The sequence below is a fragment of the Lycorma delicatula genome, chromosome 1, assembly GCF_047948215.1.
Source record: "Lycorma delicatula isolate Av1 chromosome 1, ASM4794821v1, whole genome shotgun sequence".
NCBI classification, from domain to species: Eukaryota; Metazoa; Arthropoda; class Insecta; order Hemiptera; family Fulgoridae; genus Lycorma; species Lycorma delicatula.
In genome coordinates this window covers 220,298,249-220,312,969 of record NC_134455.1, presented here as the reverse complement: position 1 = coordinate 220,312,969, position 14,721 = coordinate 220,298,249, and the positions used below count along the sequence as shown (strand labels likewise).

Here is a 14,721-nt window from a genome sequence, read left to right as displayed (position 1 = left end):
ACTTTCAAACTAATATTCACAGAAAACCTTTGCTAACGTTCAGCACAGTTCACAGTACCCAATTTACTTAATGTATCTTTCAGAATGATTTAAACTCTAATACAGTATTGCATATCGTTATTCAGTTGTTGTTATTTTATTGCCAACTTTGAAATAATAATTTTTCAAATAATTTATTGTATTTCTGTTAATAAAAAAACTATTATGTCAGTAATTTTTATTTATTTTACAATTGTTGTGCAATTTACAGTTTTTTTGTAAATTTTTTAACAGCAATCTTTATCAGTAAATTTTGTTATACAAATTCTTCACATCAGCAAAAAAGAATTTTTTTTATTACATTAAAGACCACCTCTATGAATCATGAGACCTTGCCTTGAGGGGGCTTGAGTGCTCAGGGATACAGAGTAGCTGGACCGAAGGTGCAACCATATCGGAGAGGTATCTGTTGAGAGCCAGACTAAGGAATGATTCCTGAAAGAGGGCAGCAGCTCTTTCAGTAGTTGTTAGGGGCGTGAGTCAGAATGACTTAAACGGCCATATCAACATCACTCAGTCCTCTGAGTACTGCGCAGCTGAAAGCAATGGAAAACTACAGCTGCTTTTTTTCCAAGAAAATGTAGCTCTCTGCATTTTCAAATAGCAATGATGGAGGCGCCTTCCCTGGTAAAATATTCCGGAGGTAAACTAGTCCCCCGTTCGGATCTCCGGGTGGGGACTACTAAGGAAGGGGTCACCAGAAAATTAAAAAATAACATTCTACGAGTCGGAGCGTGGAATGTTAGAAGTTAAAAAGGTTGGTAGGCTAGAAAATTTAAAAAGGGAAATGGATAGGATAAATGTGGATGTAGTAGGAATTAGTGAGGTTCGGTGGGAAGAGGAAGGCGACTTTTGGTCAGATGATTATAGAATAATTAATTCAGCTTCAAATAATGGGCAGGCAGGAGGAGGTTTCATAATGAACAAGAAGATAGGGAAGAGAGTAGAGTTTTTCAAAACGCATAGCGATAGAATCATTGTAATAAGGATAAAATCAAAACCTAAACAGACAATGATTGTTAACGTCTATATGCCTACAAGCGCCCATGATGATGATGAGGAAGAGTGTGTATACGAAGAGATTGATGAAGCAATTAAACACGTAAAAGGATTTGAAAATTTAATAATAGTTGGAGATTGGAATGCAAGCATTGGAAAAGGCACGGAAGGAAATATAGTAGGTGAATACGGGCTGGGCAAAAGGAATGAAAGAGGGGACCGACTTATAGAGTTTTGCACAAAGTATAATTTAGTAATTGCCAACACCCAATTTAAAAATCATAATAGAAGAATACACATATACAGAATATACACTTGGAAAAAGCCAGGCGATACTGCAAGGTATCAGATAGATTATATCATGGTTAAGCAAAGATTTAGAAATCAACTCGTTGACTGCAAAACTTACCCTGGAGCAGACATTGATAGCGACCATAATTTGGTGATAATGAAATGTAGATTGGGGTTTAAAAACCTGAAGAAAAGGTGTCAGATGAATCGGTGGAATTTAGAGAAGCTTGAGGAAGAGGAGGTAAAGAAGATTTTTGAGGAGGACATCGCAAGAGGTCTGAGTAAAAAAGATAAGGTAGAAAATGTAGAAGAAGAATGGGAGAATGTTAAAAAGGAAATTCTTAAATCAGCAGAAGCAAACTTAGGCGGAATAAAGAGAACTAGTAGAAAACCTTGGGTTTCAGACGATATATTGCAGCTGATGGATGAACGTAGAGAATATAAGAATGCTAGTGATGAAGAAAGTAAAAGGAACTATCGGCAATTAAGAAATGCTATAAACAGGAAGTGTAAACTGGCGAAAGAAGAGTGGATTAAAGAAAAGTGTTCAGAAGTGGAAAGAGAAATGAACATTGGTAAAATAGACGGAGCATACAGGAAAGTTAAGGAAAATTTTGGGGTACGTAAATTAAAATTAATAATGTGCTAAACAAAGATGTTACACCAATATATAAGACGAAAGGTAAAGTCGATAGATGGGTGGAATATATTGAAGAGTTATACGGAGGAAATGAATTAGAAAATGGTGTTATAGAGGAAGAAGAGGAAGTTGAGGAGGATGAAATGGGAAAACAATACTGAGATCTGAATTTAAGAGAGCATTAAAAGATTTAAATGGCAAAAAGGCTCCTGGAATAGACGGAATACCTGTAGAATTACTGCGCAGTGCAGGTGAGGAAGCGATTGATAGATTATACAAACTGGTGTGTAATATTTATGAAAAAGGGGAATTTCCGTCAGACTTCAAAAAAAGTGTTATAGTCATGATACCAAAGAAAGCAGGGGCAGATAAATGTGAAGAATACAGAACAATTAGTTTAACTAGTCGTGCATCAAAAATCTTAACTAGAATTCTATGCAGAAGAATTGAGAGGAGAGTGGAAGAAGTGTTAGGAGAAGACCAATTAGGTTTGAGGAAAAGTATAGGGACAAGGGAAGCAATATTAGGCCTCAGATTAATAGTAGAAGGAAGATTAAAGAAAAACAAACCAACATACTTGGCGTTTATAGACCTAGAAAAGGCATTCGATAACGTAGACTGGAATAAAATGTTCAGCATTTTAAAAAAATTGGGTTCAAATACAGAGATAGAAGAACAATTGCTAACATGTACAGGAACCAAACAGCAACAGTAATAATTGAAGAACATAAGAAAGAAGTCGTAATAAGAAAGGGAGTCCGACAAGGATGTTCCCTATCTCCGTTACTTTTTAATCTTTACATGGAACTAGCAGTTAATGATGTTAAAGAACAATTTAGATTCGGAGTAACAGTTCAAGGTGAAAAGATAAAGATGCTACGATTTGCTGATGATATAGTAATTCTAGCCGAGAGTAAAAAGGATTTAGAAGAAACAATGAACGGCATAGACGAAGTCCTACGCAAGAATTATCGCATGAAAATAAACAAGAACAAAACAAAAGTAATGAAATGTAGTAGAAATAACAAAGATTGACCACTGAATATGAAAATAGGAGGAGAAAAGATTATGGAGGCAGAAGAATTTTGTTATTTGGGAAGTAGAATTACTAAAGATGGACGGAGCAGGAGCGATATAAAATGCCGAATAGCACAAGTGAAACAAGCCTTCAGTAAGAAATATAATTTATTTACATCAAAAATTAATTTAAAAGTCAGGAAAATATTCTTGAAAGTATATGTTTGGAGTGTCGCTTTATATGGAAGTGAAATTTGGACAATCGGAATATCTGAGAAGAAAAGATTAGAAGCGTTTGAAATGTGGTGCTATAGGAGAGTGTTAAAAATCAGATGGGTGGATAAAGTGACAAATGAAAAGGTATTGCGGCAAATAGATGAAGAAAGAAGCATTTGGAAAAATATAGTTAAAAGAAGAGACAGACTTATAGGCCACATACTAAGGCATCCTGGAATAGTCGCTTTAATATTGGAAGGACAGGTAGAAGGAAAAAATTGTGTAGGCAGGCCACGTTTGGAATATGTAAAACAAATTGTTAGGGATGTAGGATGTAGAGGGTATACTGAAATGAAACGACTAGCACTAGAAAGGGAATCTTGGAGAGCTGCATCAAACCAGTCAAATGACTGAAGACAAAAAAAACATTAAAGAAGTACTTATCTGACAAATGTAATAATGTTTCTCTTTCTAAATAAAATTCAAATTATTGTAACTTTTCTTTTATTTAACTTATCTTACACCAATTTTTTTTTCAAAATTAAATTCTGTACAAGTTTCATTTAAAAATTTATGTGTTTATTTCCCATGTAGCAAAATTATTTTACTTAAAATATAAAAAAACAGTGTTTTTTACCCCAATTTATTGGTTTTCACCCCAGATTTCTCAAAAACGTACGCAGATACAGTTCTGGGACCTATTTTATTTTTGAAAAAAGTGACTAATTCTGTCCCTTAATTAATGTCCTAAAAGTTTCAGTACAACCTCATTTCACTGGGGTAACTGAAATCCAAGTTAAATCTTTCACTAGCCGTAACTTGCAAACGAAGCATTTTTGGATATATGTTTATTTGAACTCTTAACATAATTCTCATGAGTAGAATAGGTTTAAAGTCCCAGGAGAACTTTGTGATACACCTGTATGACAACTTCACTTTCCATATTTTCATAGTACATTTTCTTTCTATTAATTAATTTTATTTTTAAGAAACGTTTAAATTTTAAAGAATATATTTTGAAATGTAATGTTTTAAATTTTTTTTCTTAGGCTTTCCAGTGTCTGAAGATATTTTTAGTTACGAAAGAGGAGATGGTGAAGAAGACAGTAATGCTACTGCAGAACATGTTAAACTTCTTATTGAAGATTGTAAAAAAATGTTAATCAGTGATGTCTCTATTGTTCTTGGAGCTTGGGGTCTCATTGATGCTAATCCACAGTATGTTCAGTTCATATTTAATTTTAATGGTAAATTTTAAAGGTGTATAATGACCTACCCTCTTTTGTTAACAGTAGGGTTTCTCTGCTGTTGTTAAATTCTAGATTTTTTGTAAGCAAGATAACATATCTTCCAAGACTCCAATATATAAATTTAGAGTTATTTATAAATTTGTAAATTGTTTACTTTTCATATAAGCTATGACTCCAAATTTCAAGGTATGCTCTTTGCATTACATTGTAGTATTCAGTATTTAATTCAACCATAAACAAGTGCAGAGAATAAACTGTGTAAAAACTGCCTGATTAATACTTATAAAATTGATAAATGGGAATTTAAGATACAGTAAATGTATATTTTAGAAATAATCACATAAAGCCACTCGATTGAGTAAAAAAAAACAATCAAATATTAGTTTAGCTTAAGCATCGTTCATATTAAAATGTATACAGTTTATTTAACTAAATAATTAAATTTATAATATTAAAGAATTATCAATTAACTAATCATAAAATAAACTTTATCTACTTTCTCAGAGTATGCTGCCCAACTGAAGCTTTAAAATACAATCAGTTTTAATGTAAAGAATTTTTATTTCAACAGCTTGAAGTAAAAATATTTTCATCAATTGCGTTTTTACAGCTGGAAGTTGTAAGTTTGATTAGATTTTTAAAATATGCATACTTCATCAAATGACAAACAAATTTCTTACACTTAATCATATGTAGTATAACCAGTAATGTTGCTACTGCTATGTAACATTGCTCATTCATCGTAACTACTTCATAACTAAATTCATATTATGTAATGCTATCTTCTCCTGTTATTAAATCCTACAGAAGCATATGTATTTAAAATGTTATAATGACACACTGTCTTTTAATTTAAATATATTATTACTGTAATTCTTTTTTATTTATTACTTTTCTGGCAATGTAATTATCCTGTAAACTATTTAAGTAAAATTATGCTATACTCAATTCACTTTAATAGCTATCCTGTTGTAAACTATCTACACAGTTTTGTAATACACTGTCTCCAAAGTTATCCATACAAATTATATATTTTGATACCTTATGTTTGATTTATGATCTGATTTATGTTTGATGTTTTTATTTGGTACTGACTGAATCAAGTTATTTACAAATTAATTACATAGCAACTTAAAGTCATATCATTGTTGACAAAAACATGATAGATGATAAAATATTATATAAATACTGGTGAGGACTAACAAATTGAGTCGCCCAGTACATTACTGCACTAACACAATCGCACACAGTGCAATAAAAAATCACTATTACAAACAACACCTAAGATAGCTATTATGCTGAACACAGTATAATTGAATCAAATTTTGCTTGTTAGAGTTTTTACAAATCTTGCTGCTTCTCGACACCTTCTTATCAATAAACATAATTTTAGCCGAGGGATGGATGAAAATTTGTATGTATGTTTGTCTGTTTTTTGCTTGTTATCTCCAGCTAGATGATCAATTTGAATGAAATTTTACATCCTAATTTCTGTGTATGGGACATTAATGCCATTTAATTTTGATTATAATCAAGAGAGCATGGAGATACAGATCTTATGGTATGCACATCTCAAAATTTTACTTAACAAGTAAATAAATCTTTCATGTAATTTAATCCCCCTTAGATAGTATTGAACTTTGGTCTTATTCAAACCCCCATTAAGGTGGAAGGGAATAAATCATTCTTTCTTTTGTATCATATTTAAATTTAAAGTAGCAGTTTTGAACTAATTGGATGATTGCATTACATTACTGTGTCAGTATTTGGGAAATCTTACATGGGTATGGAAGATAAGATAACATCTAACTTTTTCTTTTTTGCCAGTTGTCCTTTTGCTTGATATCTTCAAACTGGAATAACTAATTTCTATGGAACTTTGTACAATGACTTCTAAATATGGTTCATTAACCAGGAAAGTTGTACAACTCTATCAACTTTAAAAAAAAAAAACTATCTATATACTTTTTGTTTATTCTCTAACTAGAGTCCATTTTGAACATTATATTTAAGGGAATACGAGGTATGGCTATTAAATAATGAGACTAATGCTGCTACAGAAGAACTGCACATGCACCAAATTTGTACAACCAATAGTTATGTAGCATGAAACCTCTTTTGATTGTTGCCACTCCAGTTTCTGTAGACATATTATTAGCCTGGCTGTGGCCTTCTTTTGGATAACATCTGTTTTACTGTTTGACTTGTTTTACTGAAAAAATAAGTGCTTTATTAAAGCAAAGAATTGTCGTGAAATTTCATATGAAACTAGGAAAAACTGCTACTGAAACTTATCTTTTATTAAAAAAATGGCAATGAATGTTTATCATGTGCGCAGATTTTTGATTGGGTTAAGCGTTTCCAAGATGGCCGAGAAGACATTGAAGATGATCAAAATTCAAAGCAATGATGATTGTTTTTTTCTATATTCATAGGATTGTGTGTTTTCACTGGGTTCCTATTACTACCCTGAGGTCCTTGCTCACCTTCGTGAAAAAATAAGAAAGAAACAACCCAAATTATGGTAGAACAAGTCATAGGCTCTTCATCAGGATAACGCACCAGCTCACACTGCATTCTCTGTCAAGATGTTTCTAGCCAAGTATAACATCCCAGTGTTATACTATCTGTCTTATTCGCCTGACCTGGCACCATGTGACTTTCATCTGTTACCCGATGTTAAACTGCATTAAAAGGAACAAGATTTAAGATCGTTGAAGCTGTGAAAGAAAAAGCAGCACACATCATGAAAGAGCTCACAGAAGAAGACTTCCAGCACTGTTTCAAACAATGGAAAATTTGCATGGAGCATTGTAGGAATAGCGTATGGGGTATATATTAAAGGGAATAGCTAAATATGTATAAATTTAAAATAAAATATTTTACAGTCTCGTTATTTAATAGCCACACCTCCTATGTTTATGTTAAAAATTTCAGGGAAAGCCTGGAAGGAATTAATGGGAGTATTATGAGTACACTTTTTTCTGCATGTGAATGGGTTTGTTGGGAATTTCTCAAGTATCCTCTTAACATTCTTGACCTTACTTCTTCTGATTTCCACCTTTTTGGAAAGCTGGAGAAACATCTTTTCGGAAAATTAAAATTTATTTATTCATATAGGTAATTTTATTTTGATATCTTAAAAAGAGTCTAGAAACTGAGTGTCAAGGACTGTTGTAATTTTAAGCAAAGTAATTTTGAGACTAATATCACATTAGAAAGAGTGTTTTAATTATAAGGAGATTTTGTTGAAAAATACCAAACCTTCATTTCATTATGTAATGGAGTGTAAGTGGAAAGTTGTATTTGTTTATTTCAACTTTATTTTCCTTTTAGAACACTTACTAAACTGTTCTAAATAATGTTTTCTCAATTTTTTCCAGATCTGGAGATCCTAATGAAACTGATATGGATACTATTCTTATATTAACAAAGAAATCTTACTATGTTGCAGGGTAAGTAGTTGCTGGTAAAAGCAAATCTAGATAAATAATTGGTTAGCAGCCTAACCCATTGTTATGTTTTGATGTTCACACTGAAGAGAGATTTAGTGAAGGATTCAATGATATAATCAAAATATAAACAGATAAGTTTGCCAGTGTTGATAAAATATATATGTCATGCAGTTTATGGATGATAATATGAAATGATAAAAATGTCATACAATTAGCTGGGAATCAACCTTGTCACAAGTTTGAGTTAGTACACTCACCACCAATTACACTGACAACATAATTTTTGTTTCGTAACATGCGATACATGATTTTAATCTGTTTTTTGATGAAAATGAATATGAACTCCGAATCTTTCTATCACCCACCATTTTTAAAAAAATTTTTAAATTTTAATTAAAGGATTTTTTTATTTTGCAACGTGTAGTTAGCATTTTAACCTCCTATATTGTATTTTTTTTAGCTCATTTTTTACTGTTCAGCTTTTTTAACATAATTTGTAAGCTATAAATAAACAATACTAGACAAAGAATTAAATCATATCATAGTCACATATTATGACATCATATCTAATACTGAAAAGTGAGCCTTCATGGACAAGATTAATCATGTCTGTGCAGGTCAAAACATGTAGCTGAAAACACAGCTGTGTTGTTTGTATTAAGCACTGGATTTAGGAATTAATTAATTTTGTTTAGTCTTATTGCTGTCTTAAGTTTGTTAACAATGCAGTGCCATAATGCCTTAAATTGTGTAAATGATGTGGATGCCTTTTGTTATATATGTGGTGACTTTACCGTAAAACAAATAGAAAAAACATTAGACCTTTAATTAAACAAGGATATCATTTGAATTTTCAGTGTAAACTTTATGTTCAGGATAAGACATGGGTTCCTATAGTATGCACTAATTGTTCTGTATATTTAAGAGGATGGCTGAAAGGTACACAGAAGGCTTTGCCATTTGGTGTACTTATGGTTTGGCATGAACCAAAGAATCATGGATCATGTAACCAATTGTTACTTCTGTTTAACAAGTGTGTCTGGAATTTCTAAAAAATCTAAACATACTGTAAAATATCCTTCATTACAATCTGCTATCAGGCCTGTACTTCACAGTGAAATTATTCCAGTTCTTGAGGCACCTGTGAATGTATGTTTCAAAAGCAGCAATGAAGAATCAGGCAGTACTGAAGAAGACAGACAACAATGACTTTGATTTTGGATTATCTTCCAATAAGCCATATCTTATATCACCAGGTGAATTAAATGACTTGGTTAGGAATTTAAATTTATAAAAAAATCAAGCTGAACTGTTAAGATCAAGACTGCAAGTTGGAATATACTTTTAAAAAAATACACATATTTCGGGCTTTTGAAGCTGACAAAAAGAACTTTCTCAGTTCTTTATTGATGAAAATAATTTGGTTTATTGCACAAGTATTGATGAGCACTTAGACAACATCAAGTATTGATGTTGCACTTAGGACAAGTTCATAAACCTGAGGACTGGCGCCTTTTCATAGATTTGTCTAAGTATAGTTTAAAAGTGGTTCTACTACACAATGGCAACAAATATCCTTCGATACCAATCGCTTATGGTATTAATTTGAAAGAGACATATGATAAGTGAAAGACTTTCTTGAAAAAATAAATTATAAAAAACATAGCTGGAACATATGTGGTGATTTGAAAATTATAGCTATTTTGTTAGGCATGCAGTTAGGCTGTAATAAGTACATGTGTTTTCTTTGCGAATGGGACAGCTGAGCTAGAGATAAACATTTTGTTACCAAAGAGTGGAAGAAACGAGACAACTTAACTCCAAATGGGAAAAATATTCATGATCCCTTAGTTGAACCCAAAAAAAATATTTTTACCCCCTCTCCATATCAAGCTAGGACTAATGAAAAATTCTGTAAAAGCAATGAAAAAGGATAGTCCCAGATTTTTGTACATCAGGCAGAAACTGTAAGTGAAGGAAAAAAAAAAAAAAAAAATTAATTCAATTAATTCACATTAATTGTGATTAATTGTTATTTGATTGGTCCTCAAATAAGAGAGTTAGTTAAAGATGATGTATTATTTAACCCAATGTTAAGTAATGTAAAAAGTGCAGCTTGGGCTTCATTTAAAGATGTTTGCAAAACGTTTCTCAGCAAGCAAAAATCAGACAATTACCACAGTATTATTAATCAACTTCTTACAGAGCTATGGGATGTAATATGTCTTTGAAAATATATTTCCTCCACTCACATCTGGATTTTTTCTCGGACAACCTCAGAGATGTAAGTGACGAACACGATGAACGTTTCCACCAAGACATTTCGGTGATGGAAATAAAGGGAAATGGAATACTAACATGCTAGCCAATTACTGTTGTACATTAATTCAAGATGTGCCTTAGGCTATTTATAAAAGAAAAGCAGCAAAATCAATCTAACACAGGTACGGCCATGCAAAATTAAAAATTTTACAGATTTTTACTATATTTTCCCTAATTTTTTTTTAAGCGTAATTTATTTAAAACTAAGGGTGAGATAAAAATTATTTACAGATCTGTAATGCATGCCAAAAACCAATTCAAGAAATGGTATCACACTTGGAGAAACATTAAACTTTTTTTTTTGTTTATCAGTGTTATCTTTCTTTCTTTTTCCTGTTTAGCTTCCGGTAACTACCGTTTAGATAATACTTCAGAGGATGAATGAGGATGATATGTATGAGTGTGAATGAAGTGTAGTCTTGTACATTCTTAGTTCGACCATACCTGAGATGTGTGGTTAATTGAAACCCAACCACCAAAGAACACCGTTATCCACGATCTAGTATTCAAGTCCGTGTAAAAATAGCTGGCTTTACTAGGACTTGAACGCTGGAACTCTCGACTTCCAAATCAGCTGATTTGGGAAGACATTTGTACATTCTTAGTTCGACCATACCTGAGATGTGTGGTTAATTGAAACCCAACCACCAAAGAACACCGTTATCCACGATCTAGTATTCAAGTCCGTGTAAAAATAGCTGGCTTTACTAGGACTTGAACGCTGGAACTCTCGACTTCCAAATCAGCTGATTTGGAAAGACGCGTTCACCACTAGACCAACCCGGTGGGTCTATCAGTGTTATCTGGCCAGACATTTGATTGTGGATGTAATTTTCTAGAATTTTTCTTGGTTTCAAAATTGTTTTAACAGTAATGAAGGTTTTCCTTAAATACAACATGATGTGTTATTATAACATAAAGAATGGTAATAAAACTGCTTTAAATTAAGAATACTGACAGCCCAAGGAAAGCTCATTTTTTAATCTTTTGCAGATTCAAGTAATGAATCATTCTTGAAATTTTAACAAACATCTGAAGTTAGGTTTTGTAGGAATCCATCATTGTTTGTAAAATAAAACCATTACATTCTATCAAGATATTTTACGTTAATGCAAGTTGCACTCCAGGACTGCTTGAGTGTAACTAACAATTATTATGATTAAGCATTAAGAATGAGACATTAGCATGAAATTCATGTTTTTGGTCATTATAGTGACACTTTATAGGAGGTGTTAGAATTTATTAAAAATTCTGTTAAAAAAACTGCATTTCATTTAAACAAATATTATTAACCGTCTTGACCTTACTTCTTCTGATCTCCACCTGTTTGGTAAGCTATAAGAACATCTTTAAAGAAAATTTCCAACTTTTTGGAAAACTGCAGAAACATCTTTTAGGAAAATTAAAATTTATTTATTCATAAAGGTAATTTTATTCAAAAATGTAATCAAAATGAAGTGGAATCATGAAGAAATCATTTTTCATGAAGGAATAATTTTTGCTTGTTATCTTTAACCAGATGAACCAGTTTGAATGAAATTCAGCGTCATAATTTCTGTGATTTCTTAATTTGAAATGATTTCAAAAAATTAATTTAAACAAAAATTGAATTATTTTAATAAAAAAATAAGAAGGTAGTTTTAAGTTTCACTGCATTGCTGCTATGGGTCCCAATTGTGAAATGAAATGTCATCATTAACAACTTTTTGAAAGTTTCTTCATTTCCATAATATCTCTTGAAAACTAAAATAAATGAAATTATAATTTGGGAATTTGTTTCATTTTGTAATGAGTTGTAAGTATAATCAATGTTATTGATATTCATTTAAATTATTTTTTTCTTAAATTACATAATTGAAGAATCATTACAAATTTGACATGCTCAGAATCTGATACTCAGGTTTAAATTACAATGAATTTAAAGAATAATACTTTTAATATTATGTAAATCAATTCATATCAATTTTTTTTTTTTTTAATAAAACAAACTTGAATTCAATAATTTGTTTATTTTGTGTTAATATGCATTCAGGTTCATTAACTTCTTGAAATGTGCATCACATTCTACATCCCCACAGAAAACATTGCTTGAGAAATAAAAAAGTAAATTTTCATTCCATCATATAACTTTGGTATTTTACTATCTGCTTAAATTATTAAAAATTGCACACAGTCTTTTTAGAATACTCATGATTTTTTTAAGTGGTCAATTTTAGTTTTTTTCTATAGTAAAATTCATAATTTGTGAAATACTATTTATCCTGGCTCTTTGTTTTATTTTTGTAACATTGTTAGACTGTTAAAGATTTTTCCTGTGTGTTTATTTTTTTCTAATGTGACGATTATTGTGCAGTTTTAAAACTTTAACCCACATAAGCTTATTAAATTGACTTTTTATTACCAAACTCATTATGAGCGAGTAAAAAATTGATTTATTAAAGAGTTAATATTTTTAGTTAATGTTTTATTTTTAGATTAGATGAACTTTTGAGTTAACTGAAAAAATAAATAAATAAAAATAGTTTCAATGTTATCAGATAAATAAAAATGATGTAGGAGGAAAAGTAATTGTTTTATTCTGTTAAACAAGTATCCTGGCTGTCTACTTTCAGTCACCAAATAATTCTTTAAAAAAAAATTTATTATTTATGATTTTTAAAGTGAAATTATTTTTCAGTTTTATAGCCAATGAATATTTGTCCTGTACTTTTTATGTAGTCATCTTGACATGACAAATTATTGACCTGGTTAGATAAAGTATATTTGATAATATATATGAGAATAATGTACGAAGAAGCATAAAGTGTTATTCTATAGATTGCATAAATTTGATATCTGTTGAAGCACTCCTTCAACCTAGTAATGTTCCTAGATAAAACCCACTTTTTAAAGTGAATCATTTTTCTATTACATATCTAAGAACCCAAAAAAAGCAAAACATGTCATATAAAAAACTGAATGATTAAACAAGATTAAACAAAGATGCTGCTATTTTACACTGATATCTGTGAGAGATAATTGCAAGATGAATTCATCTGCATTGGCTGTGGTGGACAGAGTGAATGGGTAACTTGTAGTGTTGAAATATCACCTACATTCCAGCAGAATTGACATGCCATTATGCAACTGTATGTTGTATAACCTCACATTTCTCACTTTTTATTAATTATTTTAGAAAATTTTTCTGGTTTCAGAAATGATTGGTGTCTCATTTCAAGTGTCCTATAATCTTCATTCACTTAACATTCATACTTCTCCGAGGATTAGGCATTTCTAAGTCTAACTTAGTTTAACGTGGCCTGCTGATATGTATAATGTATAGAATTGTAATTTATAAATTTTTGGTAAACTGTTTTATAAATTATAATTATAATTGTGTTTGCAAGTCTGTTCTAAAACACATCTTAACCTGATCTGTCCGGTTTCTTCTTCCTGCAGTTGATATCCTGAAGCTGCCAGTGGAAGCCTTTATTATTCCATTCATGAGCGATACATACTCCATCTTCTAATATTCTATCATTGATATTGCAAATGCCCAACTCTCCTTGAGTGTAAAACTTTCTAATCTGTTGCTATTTCATAGCCCTAAGAATTCTCATCTGTGATGCCTGTATCAGTTTAAAGTTTTAGTTAAGTGAAGGTAAGTTTCACTACCATGTAACTGAGTGGGCACAATAAAATTTTTTTTATAAAATTTATCCTTGTGTTTACCCTAGTTTTTAAAGTAAGTACCATTTTGAAATTAAAATAAAACAAGTACACTATTCTTAACAATTTTATTTTTACGTGAAAGCCTGTACTTTAATCTAATTTTCTACATAATTGTCACCAGTATGAAAGCAGTTGTATCATGCAACCAGGTTTTGAACACTGTCATCGTAGAAGTCTGTCGCTTGACTTAATAACCACTGCAACACGATCGCTTTGATACAGTCATCGTCAATAATTTAAGCGTTTGGTCACAGTTTCATAAACAACACTTCTTCAAACTTGAGGAAACTCTTCAGATAGCAAAGAAATCATAAAGCATTTGTTCTCCCTCACTTTTTCATCAACTTTCTACACCAAATCTTCAGTAATGAAAGGTCGTGTATTCTGTTCATTGTGAACATTCTGGCGGCCATATTTAAAAGTTCTAACCCATTTTTGTACCATTCCATCTCTCATAATGTTTTCTCCATACATGTTACTTATCTGACAATGAATTTCAGTCACTTTCATGCCTTTAGTACTAAGAAAACGAATCACACCACGTATTTCGCAGATGGCGGGATTCTCGATCAGCAGAAGCATTTTAAATACTCCCAAACAAACGTAAACACAGTTGAATATTTCCGTAATGGCGTCTGTGGCTTACCAACAGATGCGGGTACACAGTGTGCATGTGTGGAATGCCAACCGCAGTGTAGCAGCAGCGGAATTTCAAAACGGTACTTTAAAAACATGCCTCGTAGTTTTTCAAGTGTCTATGAATAGTAGCCCAAATTACACT

At 31.4% G+C, this 14,721-nt stretch overlaps 1 protein-coding gene across 3 annotated transcripts in view; it reads left to right on the top strand.

The window, feature by feature from the left end:
• sp3 (phosphatidylinositide phosphatase spermathreecae) overlaps positions 1-14,721 on the top strand; it is a 133,894-nt gene that overhangs the window by 86,868 nt on the left and 32,305 nt on the right. For all 3 annotated transcript variants that reach the window (XM_075372918.1, XM_075372925.1, XM_075372934.1), the window contains 2 exons: positions 4,252-4,420; positions 7,836-7,907. In XM_075372918.1, coding sequence (XP_075229033.1) covers positions 4,252-4,420; positions 7,836-7,907 — 241 coding nt within the window. The remainder of the gene's footprint in view (positions 1-4,251; positions 4,421-7,835; positions 7,908-14,721) is intronic.